The sequence below is a fragment of the Triturus cristatus genome, chromosome 11 (genome assembly GCF_964204655.1).
Source record: "Triturus cristatus chromosome 11, aTriCri1.1, whole genome shotgun sequence".
In the NCBI taxonomy this organism is placed as follows: Eukaryota; Metazoa; Chordata; class Amphibia; order Caudata; family Salamandridae; genus Triturus; species Triturus cristatus.
In genome coordinates, this window is record NC_140594.1 from 112,920,727 (window position 1) to 112,939,577 (window position 18,851).

Genomic DNA, 18,851 nt, shown 5'->3' on the forward strand with positions numbered 1-18,851 from the left:
TTGGCAAATAGGGTTTGGATTCCCTGGTGATTTCTCTTTCTTCGCTGCCACCACTAGGAACAGGGTGTGCCCCGACCCGTAGGATCTGGAGATCTATCTCCCTGAGCCTCAACTCGTGAGCCATCCTCCGTTCCTCCTTTTCGTTCTCCAGCTTCGCCAAATCCCATGTGAGCTGTCTTTTCTCCCTCCGGTCAGTGAATTCTGCTTCTAATAAGCCGTTGCTAGAGACACTGCTGCCCTTCCTTGAAAGTGTTCTGGGCCCCGCTGCTAGGTTCCCCACCTCAGGTTGGTACAGACCAGCCCCCTCGCTGTCAGGCTCTCCATCCCTGTCCTCCTTCTCAACCTTACTTTCTCGTCGTGCCTCCCCCCAAGCCCTTAAGCTGGTCTGGAGCTCACCCTTCTTTGCACCTTGGGGACAATACACCCCCTCTCGCTCACAAAACTCTCTGAGTTGGGCCACAGTGTAAGTTTCCACATCTTCCAATACAAACTCCATTTTTCCCACTCAGGATTGAAGACAGTTGCTTACAGAAGCTATGCAGGGGGGTACCTTTTGTAATACCTCCTCCCACCACCAGAAGTAAATTTGAAAAAAACAAAACTCAAAATTAGGAAGTCCGCTTAGAGAAAACTCCCGGTGTAGGCCTATGGACTACCCACAGTTATTGTCGAGTGGACGCAAGCACAGCTCAATCCCACCGCTGAACACCAATTTTATGTTGGAAACCGGGCAACCGGGTTAGCAGTCACCAGGTTCCCAGCACAATGGTAGCTTGGCTCGAGCGGTTGGGGGTCAGGCACCGTGTTAAGCGTACGTCACACCCTCACAATAACCATGCGTTCATCCGTTCCAAAAACGACACTACACCGTAAAAATTATGAAAGAAAGTAGTTTGTCTTTATCTTATTTTCTCTTAGTTGAAGGGTTCATAAAATAAATACAGTACCATAAGATTCTCCTTTAAAAGGGCAGGTCAAATAAATAATACCACAGTGGGGTTTCAATAAATAGGATCAGGTCATAAATAAGCAAGGAATAAATAGGGTGCAATAAATACAGATGGCAAATAAATACAGTCAGACAATAAATATAGTGCAGGAATAAATTGGTGGATGACAATAAATAAAGCACCTTCAATAACTTAACACAATTAATGACAATTACAGTTCACATCACTTTCCTGAGGTAGTTTGGTTTTACTATGCCCAAGTACAGCTTGTGGTCATTTGGATGACATAGGGGGTGTCCCACCTAGATTGGTCAAGGCTGGGCCTGAACTGAGGTAGAATAAGGGTAACCTAAGGATCTGGTTCTCCCAAAATACACAACCCCTCACAGAGGTCACTGCACCAGTCTCAGTTCACCCCTGGCACCCCCAGGCCGGTTCTAACACCCCTCTAGCCCCTAGAATGGTCTTTTAGGGCTCCACAGGGCCTCAGATGCCCTTTCTACCACTTACTGCCCTTTTCACGATGATCGGCTCCGCTCGGCGCCGGGTCGACATCGCTGGGCGGCTCCGGTTCGATGTCGCTGGGCGGCCTCGGTTCGGTGTCGCTGGGCGGCTTCGGATCGATGTCGCTGGCGGTTCCGGATCGATGTCGCTGGGCGGCCTCGGCTCGGTGTTGCTGGGCTGCTCCGGCTCGATGTCGCCTTCCGGCGTCGCAGGGTCACGGTCTCCCCGCTTCCGGGTGTCTCCGGAGTGCGACCTCCACTCCCGACCTCCGGCGCGCTTCACCTCAGATTCCGGCGTCTCCGGAGTGCGATCTCCACTCCCGACCTCCGGCGCGCTTCACCTCGATCTCCAGCGACTCCGGAGTGCGATCTCCACTCCCGACCTCCGGTGCGCTTCACCTCGACCTCAGGTGACTCCTTACTCGACCTCCGGTGCCTCTGCACGACCTCCGTCGGCGCCCTCTCTCGACCTCTGACGGCTCCGGGTACGACGTCTGCTTTCTGTCAGCGCCGCTTCTCCACCTCAGGCCTCAGGTCTCCAGGCTTCTCGACGTCAGGACTCCAGGAGGACACCGCTAAACAGGTCAGGAGCTTGCTGGTCATCTTCTTTAAGGCCTCTTCACAATATTTAGGTCCTTAAGATGGTTTTTCTGGTCTTGGTCCCACACAGGGCTCTAGGCTGGGCTTGGTCAGTAGGGACTAGCATCAAGGGTGGGTTTCTGGACCCCACTCCAAGCACTGGTTTCCACCCCTGCTGCCTTACTCCGACCTCCTTCTGAACTGGTCCTCTCTCCTCTCTAGTCAGATGCCAACTGCCACTCTGAGATGGCCTCCCAACATTCCAAACTGCCTCTCACTGTCACAGGGTTCCAGAATGTTACGGAAGGTTCTAGAAATCTCCAGTGGGTTCTGATGATGTCACAGGTGACAATGGGTGGCCACCATTTTGTGTCTCAGGCCCTCAGACAGAAGTTCCAGGGGTAGGGAAAATGGCTCCCTGACCCTGCATCAACACTAAAAAGTCTGGTGGTTCCCAAAAAGGAAAAATTATAACAGGGTTTGAGGCAAAAGTGGGACAAAATAAATAATGATGAGGAGGGACCACCCAAAGGGCTGACAGGTCTAACACAGTTGATGTTTAGATCCTCTTCCTCTGGCAGGACCACGAGAATGGTAGTGAACAGAATTGTTGTTGTTGAGCCCAGTGAGGGGTTTTAAACCCACTGCTTATAAAACCGCCTATCATAAGGCTTATATATGCTTCTGATGTATTTTTTTCTTCTCCAGGCCTAGAGCTCTGAGAGTGTCCAGTTGTACATTTCCTCATCCAGGAGTACCGAATAATGAATCCCTTGTGAATGGTAAATTTATGATTCTGTATTGGACTTCAGGTTTCAGGCCTGTGAGATGGAGCCAGGAAGATTTTCACGCACAGATGCCATGCGAGTATCCATGAGCATGGAGGTCTGAAGCATCCACAGCTGCACTTATTATTTGGTTAGAGACTAATCCCTCTTCATGCAGAACTTCCTGGAAGTCTGGTCTTTCTTCCTAGGGAGCTTTTTGATTAATCTATTGAGCAAGTCCCACAACAACCTGTCATATCAACCCAGTAAGGCAGAGGCACTCGCAACTTCCATGAAAGAAGCAGATGTCCCACACATCATCTTTACAAAGGAGTACATTTGTTTACTGTCTTTATCTGGAGGGACTCAGGACTAAGATGCTACAGAATGCGTCTAGTGTGCAGCAGCTATTATAACTGAATCCAGAGAGGGATCAGTCCTCAGGAACAGAGGGTCTTGGTCTGGAGCTGAACACTTTTTCAAAATTCACGATGGAGCTGCTCTTAGGGCTGCTGGGGTTAAGAAAAGGTGCATTGCTGATGCTAAAAGTCTCGGAACCAGAGGTAATTAAGGTCTTGATACAGCTCTATGATGTAGAGTTTCAAAGATGACTGAAGATGAGGTGGTAAGCGCAGGGATATCAATATTTAGTTTAGATGTGCGTCTAATCAGAACGTCATTAAACGTTGAAATGTAATCTATCGGGGATACACTTGCTGGAGGTGTGTCCATTAAGGAAGGAGAGTAATTACTTACGGAGCATCGAGAGGTGATGGACCAGGAGGGTGTTCTAGGCCTCCTATGTTGTGACTTGGAACGATGAGATCTTCTAGAACTGGAAGTAGATCTGGTTGTGGTAGACTCTGACCTTGACCCACCCCTAAGAGGACACCTAGATCTTCACAGGGTCCTTGGCGCAGCCCAACGTCTCTCTGGAAGTGTTGATGGAGAGTACGGGGAGAATGCAGGCGGGGACTATGTTGAGGTGATGGTGTAGTGTGGTAACCCTGGATGGGGAGTACGTCCGCGAGTAATCTGGGTCCGAGCTATGAGGCACATGTTTCTTGCACAGGCTTTCCAGCCAAAGTGGAGAGAAATTCAGTGGTGATTCAGGAGGAGGTCTAGCTGGTGAACAAGAACTTGTTTCCACTCAATCAGATGGTAAAAGTTGTAACTCTGACGACGTCAAACGACCTCTTGACGTCAATTGCACTTGAGATGTAGAGTGTCTCTTTTCAACTTTTTGACTTCGACCGGTGTGTTCTCAAAGTCGATGAAGGCTGTGTATCCTTTGATGGCGTAAAATCCCCAGACCAGTGTCTAGTAGACAGCGAGGGTGTCGACTGCAATTTTGGCTTTGACGTCGATGGGTAATGTCTGTGCGTCACAGATGGTGAGTGCCTCAACGGTGACCTTGCAGCCAACGAGCGCTTTGATGGCAATGTAGGTCTTGACGTTGATTGGCGATGAGGCTTGGACATCGTCAGAGTCCTTTGAGGGTGATCTGTGCCTCGACATTGAGTATGCTCCGATGCCACTTTTGATGGAGAACTAACAGGTATTTTCTCCAATTTAGACGTCCTACCTCTCGATGTCGATCAGGTTTGCTGCTTTTGAGGTCTCTCCTGAGATCCTGCTCTGTGGACCGTTTTAGGATGAGAATAGGGCTCTTTGAAAGTAGATTGAGACTCCCCAAGGCTTCTTGAAGATCCTGCAATTCCTCTCTCCTGGAGACCATGCATCCTTATTTTCTCTCTGACCTGCCGGATTCACCTGGACAGTTTCTGGCAATGAAGACAGGAGTCTGGAAGACACATGATATAGAATGGTTGTTGGTTTAGGACATGTAGATTACCTGGGACAAACCAACACTTAGAGGAGGATTGAAAATGTATTTTGGTGGCCCTCAATGGATAATCAGATGTCGAGTTTTGGAGTTACCAGAAGGTCCATGAATGAAACTTGCAGTGGATTTTATTGGACCGTTTTACATATTGCCCAACAAGTATAAATATGCTGTTGTGGTTGCAGTAAAGTTCATGAAAGATCCCAACACCGAGGGTGTTATAATACATTTTCAGAGTATTTTTGCAAGAGAACGATTTCCAAAAGAAATCGTATCGGTCAATGGAGTACAGTTTGTATCAAACGAAATGAGTGAATTTTTGAAACAATCCAAAATCCTGCATCGTAGAGTAGCTCTTTGCACCCTCAGGCGAACAGGTTTATATAGCGCATGAACCACATTTTAGTGGAATGTATACAGTGGGCTGTAACAGGATGGATCTTTTAAAAGCAATACAAAGTAAGTTATGGGCACATCGCACTACACCAAATTGTGCGTTAGAAATTTTGCGGGGGAGAGTAGCTACATTTGAAATGTGCTCTGCTTGAATGAGGAAGTGGGGTGACATATGTTACCTGCTATTGAGAATGAATCAAAAATCGATACCAAAGGTATGGTGGATGATAAAAAAGAGTGGAACAAAAAGGTACAGGAATTCAGGAGAAAGCACCTAAACTGCAAATAGGTGATTGGGTTAGAATCCGTCAACCCCATAAGGTTGCCAAGGGGTTGTCTGAATTCGGTAAGGGTGGATGCTGTATCACTCTAAGCCGTGAGAGTTAACAAAAAGCATTGGTGGAATATACCCAGAGTCTATAAATTGCCTAAGCAAGTAGTTTTGAAGATGAACAGCTAAGAGAAGACTAGCGTCAAAGATGTTGGTCAAATGGATGAACCATGCAGAAGTAACAAAAAGGCGAATCCTCCAAAACGCTTTGGATGGTAGTAGGTTTTGGGAGAAAGCTTTCTTCTCTCAGGCATTGTGTTTCTGCTCAGCCTCTGCTGAATAACATGTTTAGCATTAAATTGTAGTATTTTTTACTCTTTTACTCTTTGTGTTTTTCCTTTTAGCGTGTGTATATTTACATAGTTTACTGCTTAGCTGCTTATGGTTTAGATAGATTTATTTTTCATTCCTTTTAGATTTCTTCAGAACAGTTTTTGTGTATTATGCATATATGTATATTTCTTGTATTGTATATAAAGGAATGACGTATGTTATACTCTATGGTTAAGGTTAGCTCCAAGTCACTCATTGTGACATCAGCTATTCTACTGTGGAATGTTCATGTTCAACTGTAGAGTGGAGGTTGGGACGATAATTCTCCAGGGAGCTGTTGAGTTGGAAACCAAATAAACTTGTGTCTCCCATAGCATATGCCTCTGCGTTATTACTGCATAATTCTACAGCTGTAAGCATGTTTTCTTCTGATAAATGCGAAATTGCCGTTTTCTGAAAACTCAGGCCAGAAGCAGAATATGTTAATCCAGGGAGGTTAGTGTAAGAATGATTAGCTACTTTTGACGCTTTGGACCCTTATCTCTAGTCTATAAAGGACAAACAAGTGCACAATGGTGTTTGAACTATTACATAGCATAACTTTTAATTCTAGCTTTGCCACAAAGCATTAAAAACACTCTGAAATGGAGGAAAAAGAAAGTGGATTCGGTACACAGGTAGTAGTGCACAACCGGCAGTCCACTGGTAGAGAGGAACGTGCTACAGATCCACTCTCTGCAGCATAAACTAATCAATTCCCATGGTGCACAAAAGTGCAGCAGTTTTACTTGGAAGGGTCAGCAGGATGATGTTTGGTGGAGCCTCAAGGTGTTCCAAGAGGTGGCCCTGGACCAGACCTCAGCCCCAAACTGGACTACTAAGTTGGGAGATGAAGAGAAACACGTCAAAATATGGAACATACTAAAAGTAAAATAAAGGCTGGCCTAATCAAGTAGAAGGGGCAGAAAACTCCAGCATCTTCACACTATGCTTCTTAACACTTAAGCCCTTGCTAAGAAACTGCATTGTTTGAAGATGGTAAACCATTGAGAGCTACGAATATTTCCAAAAGCTCTACAAGTAATATGTAACACATAGATTAACCTGCACTTCTGAACCAAAAGGCTACAAAGCAACTGTGTGCTGAGTCTACTAGGTTCTGTGCCAAGGTCCAAATGAAAATACTGGATAGTTTCTGTACGCTTGTTAAACATATTGCCAGAAGGACCAATTGAGGAAATTCTGACCAACTTGAACATGTGGTTCCTTGCAGATTATACCAGTATTTGCTGTTATCAATGTGCTGTGAATGGTTTACCAAGGGTTACTGCCAATGTACCATGCTAGGTGTAAAACCTCACAGTAGGTGATTCAATGCTGGAGTAGTTATACAGGTTACCTTGGTTTGAGGCAGCTGCATCTTCTGGTACATCTCCAGCGAGTAATGGTGCAGCCACATTTCAACAAAGACCTTCAAGAAAGCAACAGCACTTTAAGTTACATCTTTGTAAAATTATACATATTTATTCCTGGCTTCAAAACCAGGCATGTTGTTTCATACCATCCTAATGACACAGCCACACAACACCGTCGCTTCATGTTTTTAGGTGATGTTTTGAGACTGATTGGCAGCATTGTTTTCTAGTTTTCTTAGAACTGAAAACACCGATGAGTCAATATTTCAAATGGATGGCTTACCTCTGAATCTCTTGTGCAGTGTTTCTTACATGATCTCAGAACCATAAATAGTCCAACACTCAATAGGAACTTTATTGGCATGATCACAGAGACCTGTATTAGCCTATGTGCATACAAAGGATATAACTTTGTATTTTATATTGCATACCGTCACATTTAAATGTAGTCAAAGACAGATTTTGTACTGTATGTAACAGCATTTATATGGAGCTTACAACCCCTGACAAGGTGTTGAAGAGTTTATTTTAGTGAGCTAGGCATGCTAAACCGGGAACCCACGGATTAGTGGTTGGTTAACTGATTTAGTTCATTAATACTTTCACACATGATTGAAGGTAATCATTTTTAGTCTTGCTTTCTTAAAATGATCCACTATTTGCATTAGTTGAGGTTTTTATTGGTGGAAGTAGTTCAGTTTAGTTAGGTAGGAGATGAGTGTGGATGATTACCTACTTTTGCGCAAGAAGTAAAAGAGCAGTTTGAAGTGAGCAGATGGTTAGGATGCAGTAAGGCAAAGTTATGTTATGGGAGGAGAATGTAATTTCCAGTAGGAATGTATTCAGTCTTTCCTAAAGTATATTGTATACAATTCTGCACCTGCATGGCAGTGTCCAAACCCGCTATGTGAAAAAAGTAATGCAAAAGGATCACTTTTTCATATGCAAATGGCTGATAGTACTGATCTACACATCGCAAAGCACACAAAAAGACTGTCAGGTGTTGTGCAAGTCCAACTGTAGAAGGCTATGGTAAAGTGTCTATGGGCCCAATCTAAGTCACCACGAGTGCGATCGGCTTTCACCTAGGCATTCCATTACAGCTTCCGTTGTTGTCATTCCATTACAGCTTCCGTTGTTGTCAGCTTGTCCACACCACCTCCCCCAACTCCATAGTCTATGCTGCCCCTCTGACTAGCCTGGACAATAAAAAAAAATACAAAAAGGTATATGACATAAGTCAGCGCTGGGCGTGTCATAGTGCTTCACCGCCATGCCCTCTGTCCATGATGCACCCCAAAGAGCCATACCTCTGTGTTTTTTCCCAGCCTGCCAGCAGCTTACAATAAAAATATTTTTCAAAAGAAACACAACCTTGATAAATTGCTTTCTTGTAGGTGACCCCTACTGGCTCTGCCAATGCTGGTTTCAAATGCATATCTTTCACATAACAGAAATGTCCTAGCTGTACGAAAAATCTCTTCTATGCCAATACTTTCAAAAATCAAACGAAGGCACTGGGTACATGAAGCAAGTGCCATAGACCTAAACTATACCCAAATTGTTTTTCAATTAAGTCTGAAGATATGCAACTGAGTATATATTTTTGGTATGCAATCACATTTCTATTGTGTGCAATTCATGCTTTTGAAAAAGAAAAAAAAAAGTACAGCCGAAAGCTAACTTTATGTCCCGTTTTAAAAGCAGGTCCTGCAAAGAAAGAAGAAGTAGTAAAAAGAGACATCAGTTGAATTATCTGCATCAAAATCATGTTTCACTGTGCTTGAAAGATTGCTGCCTACCTACCACTCAGGAGCTTTTTTAAAACCTTGTTTACAAGCAACCTTATCCTAGATTAACCTGGAGAAATGACCCTCCATATGAAGCTTTCCAAACATGGCTGGAAAAGGCCTCTATAATTCAAGTACCTGTAGTTATTAGGAGTTTCCCCACAATCTGGACAGGCTTCAAATGATCATATTAACATGCAGTAGAACCACATACAGCTGTGCAATCCAAGAACAAGTGAAAGGCTCATGGAACCTCCCTTGGTCAATAACAAGAAAAAAAACGCGTTTAAAAGGGACATCCAGTGAAGAGAGGTCCTGAATCACTAACAATAAGCTTTCTAGAATGTTCCAATGCTGATAACACCTGTTTGGGTTGAGACACAGACCATGATTTTGTTACATGGAATCTCACAGATAACTGCAGAAGGCAAGGGTTTTGATGATGGTGTCACCTTGGCAAAGTATGGATTTAGAACATAGTATTTTGAGAAATCTTGCTAGGCATTCTTAGAAGATATACTATTTTGCTTAGCCAGCAGTAATTTTGCAAATCTTTTAAATGTTATGACTGTATGGAAAATGGCTGCCCTGTAGTAAAGGTGCTCAAAACACCAGGCCCGAGTTGGTTACAGGTATGAGCAATAAGCCTGAATTGTGTACTTAGATAAATTCCATCCGAAGCCAAAGTCTGACATGCTTTCCGAAAAGCTATGACAAAGACAGTAGGCCTACCTTATTTATTGCAAAGGCATTTGTTAAAGCCAGCATGCCTTATAAAGTGGGTAGTGATCACCCAGTGCTACAAGGGTATAGATAAGTATTTTGTTACCTGTAATCTCACAGATTGCCATATTAGACAAGGGTTTTGGAGTGGGTATAGATATGTATTTTGTTACCTGTAATTTCACAGATTGCTTTAGTAGTCAAGAGTTTTGGGGTCGCCCACTCACTCCGACAAACCTTGAAGGTTTTCACTGAAAGGATTCTTATTATGCCCTATTGAGAGGAGTTGTATACCGTTTTAAAAACTGTATTTTTCTAAATATTGTAATTGTATAACTATGAATGATGATTGCCAGTTCATGTGTACTACATAGGCCGGTGTTGGTTATAGTGTCAGGCCAATGGTAAAGGTTATAGGTCTTATCACTTCACTGGGGAAAGATGTGCCAGATTGCATGGGGTTGATATGTTTATTAGGAAATCTTATGATGAAGCCAGAAGGCCTAACTTACTGAGAAAAGCAGGTCTAAAAGGCAATAGGCTTTAAATGGTGGATTGTTATTGCCTTGTGCTAAAGCCTATAGGCAGGTCTTTTGCTGCATTGAATCGCATAGATTACTGTAGTAGGCAAGGGTGCTGACTGCGGTAAGCTACCCAAACAAATGATAGGAAGATGTGCGCTATGAGAATGCGTATTAGGCTGTTTTACAAGGGATTTTATATTTTTTTTGCCAACTGTTCTTTGGTACATATTTGCAATTAGTTTTTGCACAGTACCAATAAACCATTTTCAGTAATGTACATTCCTATATTCAGTGTTATTGCAGAGGCTCAGTGAGTTCACTGGGCACTAAATAAAGGACATGACTTATGAATTATCTTAAAAAGCAAGCCCAAGAAGGTCCTTGGGCAAAGGATAAATGCATAGCATAATGTACACCCACTCTGAGATGCTAGCCCTGCTTATATACTCCTCTGGTGTTTAAAAGTGCTCTACATAGTGCCCTACATCTGCATTGCGCAGCTTATATCTTTCGGAAATAGAGCAAATAAGTTATTGGTATAAGCCAGGAGTGGTTAACAGGCATTTACAGTGTGTTGATCCTAGGTGAAATTCAAATCTGTCTATATTGCTCCAAATTATTGTTTGTATCTCTGTGTACATGATGTATAACAGAGGATAGAAGGGTGAAAAGCTAAAGCTGCACTTTTCTCTTTTGTTCACCACGCCACTATTTCCCTCCAGAAGTCTTGGTGATTGACAGTCCTTCAATTTCATCAATCTAATGGCAGAAGGACGAAGAGACTACGGATCACTGACACTGGACACCTCTATAAGGTGCAAAAAAGATTGATAAACACATGGCCTCTATCTATAACATGGACTCAGCGAGACTCACCTGCAGCATAGTCTCTGATCTCCAGATCTCCTGGGCAGCAGGGTCAGCATTGACCATAGGTTGATGCGAGACCTGTCGCTTCAGCAGGCTGCTACTGCTTGAATGAATTCCATATGAGGTAAACGGCACAGGGGGGGATCTTTGGAACGAAGAGCTACAGGATAGAAAAATGGAGATATACAAATATAAAAAGAGCTGGCTATAAAATCGCCTAAGCTCCAGCATCTTTGCTCAGTTATGCTTAGCTTTCCTACATGGGATGTAAACGCACCTATAGCATGCTTAACAAATAACACAAAATGTGAATTTTACAACACTTATGGACTGCCATCCATTCTTCTCATGTGATGCTTACTCTCATCACTCTGTACCTGCATCAACTGCCAAGCTGGAAAATGTATCTGGCAGCAGGGTGCACATACAGTGCTTTGGAACTGCAGACAACCATAGAAAATGGCCAGCAGTGCATAGACAACTGACTGGAAAGGGAGAAAGTAGGAAAAAATCACAGTGGGTAGTAGCAACTGCACAAGGACCAGCAATTCATGCCTGTTCATCAATCACTTTTTGCTCCCGAAGTGAGCCCCCTAACAGAGACAGACTGGCTCAAGTTCACGGAGGCATGGGATTCCAGCTGCACTTTACAGACAAATCTCAGCCAGTCCAAAATGGCCTGGAATTGGCTGTTTTCCGGTTACAGGCTGGAATTGCCCCTTCGAGGCAGACCCAAAACTGATTTGCTTATAGCTGATCTCTAACTGTATGGGCACTGACTGGCTAAAAATTATGGATGGAGTGTGCACACTAATTACCTGTGGAACAGATTAATTCAACCATTTGCATCCATCGCCTTTTCCCTGTCCTAGCAGTTATTACAGTTTGAAGATCCTGCCAGTTTTTCTTTGATGCGGCAGTGGGTCTGGAGCAGAATCAATACATAAGATTCCAACTGAAATCGCTGGTGAGCCCAGCAAAGCTTGAGCGTTGCTACATGATTCTGAAAGTGCTCCAGAGTTGGATTTTCAACTGTCGGAGCTTTAGTCTTACAGAGATAGTCCATGGATTTTGGAAGAGAACTACTGCTGCTAAAAGTTACCACACACTTATTGGTCACAATCTATATAAAAGACTATCCAGTTTTAAGTTTTGTGAATTTATTACATAAATAAAGAACAAGTTACTTACCTTCGGTAATGATGTATCTGTAAGAAACATTAGTTAGTTAGATTCCTCACCTTAGAATATCCCCAGGCATCAGACAGGATCCGGAAGATTTTTGTAGCAATGCCCCTTGCGCGTTGCTAGGCGTCGTCTGCGGCTCCGCGTCCGTCGTTGGCGTCGTGCGCCGGAATGACGTCGGAGTACTTAGACGCCGCCCTCGCGCGCTGACGTCAGTTCTTGTACATAGCTTTCCGCGCCAGGAACGCAGAGCCATGCAAGAGACCGACACTGGTGCCAAAAAATCTAGGGCCCTGAAAAGGATAGCCTTAACCCTAGATGTCAGTTCGCAGAACGGGGAGGATGGGTGGGTCGGTGAGGAATCTAACTAACTAATGTTTCTTACAGATACATCGTTACCGAAGGTAAGTAACTTGTTCATCTGAAAGAAACACGTTAGTTAGATTCCTCACCTTAGAATAGATACCCAAGCAATACCAACCCCGATGGCGGGTCTGCGAACCAAGATCACACCAGAAAGTCCTGGAGGACAGAACGGCCAAAGAAGCCATCCCTCCGGACTTGGCTGTCTAGGCAATAATGCCTGGCAAAAGTGTGCAGCGAAGCCCACGTCGCCGCCTGACAGATGTCCTGCAAAGGGACTCCCCGTCCCAAAGCAGTAGTAGCCGCTGTGGCCAGAGTAGAATGGGCTCGCAGCCCAACAGGAGGGTCCTTTTTCGCAAAGGAATAACAGGTTTTTATACACAAAACGACCCACCGGGAGATGGTCCGTTTGTGCACAGCTTTCCCCTTCTTAGCACCCACGTAGCCAACGAAAAGCTGGTCGTCCACCCGGAACTGTTTCGTGCAGTCCAAATAAAAGGAGAGCGCACGTTTTGGGTCCAGACGGTGGAGCCGCTCTTCCTCTTTGGAAGGATGCGGAGGCGGAAAGAAGGTGGGCAAGGTGACAGATTGCCCGAGATGAAAGGGGAAACAAGAAAAACAGGAGCAAGCCCGTTAACCCAGCTGAGACCGGGTAAATGTAGTAACAAAAACAATGTCTCAACAGGGAAAGTAAGTCGGGGGACCGATCGATACACAATTTAATTCAAAAGAACAAGGAGGGAAAAGAGAGACCAAGAGATTGAAAAAGGAGACAAATTTTATGATTAAATACACAGTTGGTATGTACAATTTAGAATAACCATAACGAACATATGTGCACTGACAGTGAAGTGAACAAGTGAACGACGCAGTGACATAAGTGTTAAGATGACAACAAGGTGCGGCAAAATAATTCGAATAAATTCAGGGTCGAGGAGGAATATATACAATGAACAATTTGCAAATAATCTTTAAGGTCACAAAAGACCCTTTAGCTAGCCGCAAATAATGCTGTCCAGTCGACGACGTTTCAACCTCCTTGCGTTGAGGTCATCATCAGGACTATGGTTATCAAATTATTTAAAAATACCTATGTGTAAAAGAAGAAAAAAGGACTAATGAATAGTGAAGCCCACTGGCTATTGACAGTCTTAGCAGTAATCAAAATTTGATAATAAAACCAGCTGACAAGGGGGGCGGGATTGTTGTGATGGATCGTGAGGATTATGATTCAGAGATCCTCCGACAACTTGACAACTCTATGCATTATCGCAAATTGAATTCAGACCCTTTGCGTTCCATCCAAGACAAGATCGCCACTGCTACATCCCAGGCACTTTCGAGTGGTATTATTAACAAAAAAGAATATGAATTTTTGAATAGCCCATTCCCTAGAACACCGGTAATTTACACCTTACCGAAAGTCCATAAGAATTCATCGACTCCTCCGGGGCGCCCGATAGTATCTAGGTGTGGATCCGTGTTGGAACCCCTGGGAAAAAATATTGACTCTATCCTTAAGGTTTTTGTTCCCTTGACTGACACCTTTGTCAAGGATAGCACACATCTTATCAATATCATAGATGACCTCCCTTTCAACCCTGAATCTGATTTCATGGTGGGTTTAGACATCGAGGCTTTATATACGAATATTCCCCAGGCTGATGGACTTATGGTCATGGAGCTCTTATTGAATTCTCGCCCCCGTCCGATACGCATTCCTACAGAATTTGTAGTTCAACTGTTACACATAGCTTTGACCAACAACTATTTTTTGTATAAAGATACATATTACCTTCAAGTCAAAGGCGTGTCAATGGGTGCTTGTTTTGCACCGAATTTTGCAGTACTCTATGTTCACCATTTAGAGTCTACCATTTTTCTGAACAGTAGTAATCCTTTTTTGACCAATATTACCCTGTGGCGCAGGTACATAGACGACATTTTGCTGTTGTGGCATGGCACACATGAGAACCTTTTGTCGTTTATTACTTGGTTGAATTCCATCCAAAACCATTTAAAATTTACCTCGGATGTGCGTAACAATGATCTTCCTTTCTTGGATCTCACATTACATGCAGAAGATGGTTTAATTGGGACATCCCTATATCGTAAACCTACAGAGCGTAATACCCTCTTGGCCTACTCCAGTTACCATCCTCGGGGGCTCAGAGATGGCTTGCCTTATGGACAGTTCCTCCGGATACGGCGGAATTGTAAGTGGAGAAAGGACTATTTTCGAGAGGCAGCTATCCTCTCGGCAAAACTGATCGATAGGGGCTACCCCAAACACTTGGTTAGAAGATCTCAAAAAAGAGCATGGTATAACCATAGGGAAATTATTTTGGCACCTTCTACTAAACGTGTCAATACACGTATCCCTTTTGTCTCTACCTACAGCCCCAGTAGCAATAAGGTTTCTAAGATAATTAAGAACAATTGGAAACTGCTACGCTCTTTTCCACACTTCACAGATCCTCCCCTTTTATCATATAAGAGGGGTAATAATTTGTCTGACAAACTTGTCCATGGTATCACCTGGCCTATCAAGGTAAAACATGAAAATACTACTTTATGGAATCTTCCACCTGTGATAGGCCACTTTAAGTGTCAAAACTGTAATGTGTGTGAGTTGACTACCAATACCAAAGTCTTTGTTACTCCTTCACAAACCTATCAATTGAAACATTTCTCCAATTGTCGTACTACCAACCTTATTTATGTGATACGCTGTCCGTGTAATTTATTTTACATCGGACAGACTACACAGATGGTTAAACAGCGCATCTCCCAACACAAAAGTCGCATTAGATGTAACGTTATTACTGCTCCGCTGGTGATGCACTTTAAGGAGCATAATCACTCTGAAACTGATATGACTTGGCAAGTCATAGACTGTCCACAACTTTCGATCCGTGGCGGCAATCTACAGACTTTACTAAATAAATGCGAATGTCGTTGGATTGCACGCTGTAACTCTGTATCACATGGATTGAACTCCTTAGATGAATGGAACACGGTCATCACGAGCGGCTAGTATTCCTGTTACATAGTGTTGTTCCATTTCTCTGTTCATATTTACCCAAGATGCCGTATTGATATGAAGACTGCAGTATAAATTGTCAGCATGTGAAAATTTCTAACAATTTTGGTCCTTCCATGATTGTTTGCTGTATCGCTCTGTATATTGCCAAATTTGATTTGTTACCCCCTTTTTTACTGTATTTTAATAATTAATGTTCATGTATTGACCTTGTTCTGACCTTTTTGTCCATCTGAGTTTATGCTAAATTGTGATAGGTGTATTGTGATTGTCCATGCGATTCATTATATTAACAATCAATTTTTGCCAAATATCACATATTTTTGTAGCCCTGTAAAGTATTCGCCTTTCAACTAAATGCCCATGTAGAATTTACGAATGTTGTTGGGAATATATGCATTTACTTACGATTTTTTATTGTAAATGTATTTTATCATGTTATTCATTCCTTCACTTATCGGGTGCCCTTCTTTACCTTTACCCCTGCTGTCCTCTTTCCCTTCCTTCCCTTCTACGTCCTGACTTTTGTAGTCCTTTCCTTGTGTTGTCGACGCTGTCACATGACCCGGATAGTCTATTTCCGGGGTCCACGTCTCAGACACGCCAGACGTTTTGCTCGGTTTGACTGTTTGGCCCTTCCTGGACTGATCCCGTTTTTCGGCTATTTGACAAGCCCATCCTAGTAAGTTTTTCCCTTTCCTTCCCCCTTGATATGGCAATTCACTCCCATTACGTCTGGCGTAGTAATTACACGCCTTTCATACATCCGTTCCCTTGTTCTCCCCAGATTGCTGATTCACTCCAAGCCGCGGATTTCCACCGCTGGATGCTTCGTACCTTTCCCATACTTGATTTCCAGATTTACAATTAGAACCCCGGTAAGCGCCCCTGCTTTTATTTTTACCACAACACATTTCTGTCATGTATCATAGCACGTTCTATGCAACTCCCGTAATTTAATTATTTCTCGATAGATTGCCGATTACAATAGAGCAACTCATATCCTTCAAGGTGATTTTTTGTGGGCCTTCGTTCCTCCTGTGTCTTTTATAGGTAAGCGCCCTTCGCCTCGTTTGATTTAGCTACGTGTTCTTCAATAGTTGGTCACCTTTTTAGTTCCCTTTTTCATTTTATTGTTTCAGACACCTAAAGATACCCTCCTAATTTGACGGACCATATTCATTTGTCCTATACCTTCCTGTATTCAGCCATGAGGTGGTGAATTAACCCCGTACACAGGTACGATTAGTTTTGTTCTTGTTTTTCCCTTTTCATTCCTTCTTTTTGATTTATTCATTACTTTTTTATTCCTTGTGCTCTACGTCATTGGCTTTTCTGGGCTTCACTATTCATTAGTCCTTTTTTCTTCTTTTACACATAGGTATTTTTAAATAATTTGATAACCATAGTCTGATGACCTCAACGCAAGGAGGTTGAAATGCCGTCGACTGGACAGCATTATTTGCGGCTAGCTAAAGGGTCTTTTGTGACCTTAAAGATTATTTGCAAATTGTTCATTGTATATATTCCTCCTCAACCCTGAATTTATTCGAATTATTTTGCCGCACCTTGTTGTCATCTTAACACTTATGTCACTGCGTCGTTCACTTGTTCACTTCACTGTCAGTGCACATATGTTCGTTATGGTTATTCTAAATTGTACATACCAACTGTGTATTTAATCATAAAATTTGTCTCCTTTTTCAATCTCTTGGTCTCTCTTGTCCCTCCTTGTTCTTTTGAATTAAATTGTGTATCGATCGGTCCCCCGACTTACTTTCCCTGTTGAGACATTGTTTTTGTTACTACAAGATGAAAGGGGGTCACCACTTTCGGTAGGAAGGAAGGACGAGGCCGAAGGACAACCTTGTCCGGATGAACAGATAGCAAAGGAGGCTTGGACGATAGAGCCTGGAGCTCACTCATCCGTCTAGCCGAGGTGATGGCTACCAGGAAAGCAGTCTTAAGAGTCAGAAGACGAAGAGGACAATTGTGAAGAGGCTCAAAGGGAGCGCACATCAGAAATGTTAAGACAAGATTCAAGTCCCACTGAGGCATTACGAAAGGGACAGGAGGGAACGTGTGAGTAATGCCTTTAAGAAAGCGTGAAACTACAGGGGACTTGAAAAGAGAAGGCTGATCAGGAAGCCGTAAGAAGGCAGAGATGGCAGCAAGATAACCTTTCAAGGTGCCCAAGGCAGAGCCCTGCTGGGCCAAAGAAAGAAGAAAGAGGAGAATCTCAGAAAGAGGGGCGGAAAGGGGATCCCCAGACTTTGCTGTGCACCATGCCACAAATTTGTTCCACTGGCAGGCATATACCGTCTTTGTGGAGGGACGCCTGGCTGCCAGAATGATATCACAGACTTCAGGAGGCAAGTCAAATGGCATCAACTGCCGCCGCTCAATCTCCACGCATGGAGGTGGAGGCTGGACAGGTTCGGGTGGAGGACCGTCCCCTGCTGCTGCGACAGAAGATCCTCCCGAAGGGGCAGACGTATCGGAGGATCGGTCAACATACTGAGTAGCTCGGGATACCAGTACCTTCGTGCCCAATCCGGAGCCACCAAGATGACTTGGGCCCGGTCGTGCCCGATCTTCTTCAGCACTCTGGGCAGAAGTGGTATAGGCGGAAAGGCGTACAACAGACCGCAACTTTACTCGCGACGAAAAGCGTCGCCGAGCGAGTGCCGCCTTGGAAATTCCAACGCGCAGAACTGCTGACATTGCGCGTTCTCTTCGGTGGCGAATAGATCTAACCAAGGCTCTCCCCACTGCTGAAAGAGACCTTGCGCCACCTCTGAGTTCAGATGCCATTCGTGATCCATCATGCACCGGCGGCTGAGTTCGTGTGCTCTGGCATTCAGAGAGCCCGCCAGATGTTGAACCACTAGGGTGATGCCCTGGTGTTCCAGCCATGTCCAGAGGCGCAGGGCCTCCTGACAAAGGGTCCACGACCCCACCCCGTCCTGTTTGTTGCAATACCACATGGCGGTGGTGTTGTCCGTGAACACCTGCACGACACTTCCCCGGACAGAGGGAAGGAAGGCTTTCAGTGCAATCGGATCGCTCTCAGCTCCAACAAGTTGATGTGGAGGCGAGACTCCGCCGGAGACCAGAGGCCTCTGATCTCCGCCTCTCCCATATGGCCACCCCATCCCAGGAGGGACGCATCCGTCACTACGACATGCTCCGGTAGGGGTAGGGAGAGGCTCTTGCCCGTGACCCAATCGCGGTCCATGAGCCACCACTGCAACTGCTGTGCAGTGCCCTCCGAGATCAAGACATGGTCGGAC

At 44.2% G+C, this 18,851-nt stretch overlaps 1 protein-coding gene across 8 annotated transcripts in view; it reads right to left on the reverse strand.

The window, feature by feature from the left end:
• The window catches only part of SMPD4 (sphingomyelin phosphodiesterase 4), a 431,863-nt gene that overhangs the window by 285,807 nt on the left and 127,205 nt on the right, over positions 1 to 18,851 (reverse strand). For all 8 annotated transcript variants that reach the window (XM_085636345.1, XM_085636344.1, XM_085636343.1 and 5 more), the window contains 2 exons: positions 10,974 to 11,127; positions 7,045 to 7,116 (listed from right to left, as the gene is read on the reverse strand). In XM_085636345.1, coding sequence (XP_085492471.1) covers positions 7,045 to 7,116; positions 10,974 to 11,127 — 226 coding nt within the window. The remainder of the gene's footprint in view (positions 1 to 7,044; positions 7,117 to 10,973; positions 11,128 to 18,851) is intronic.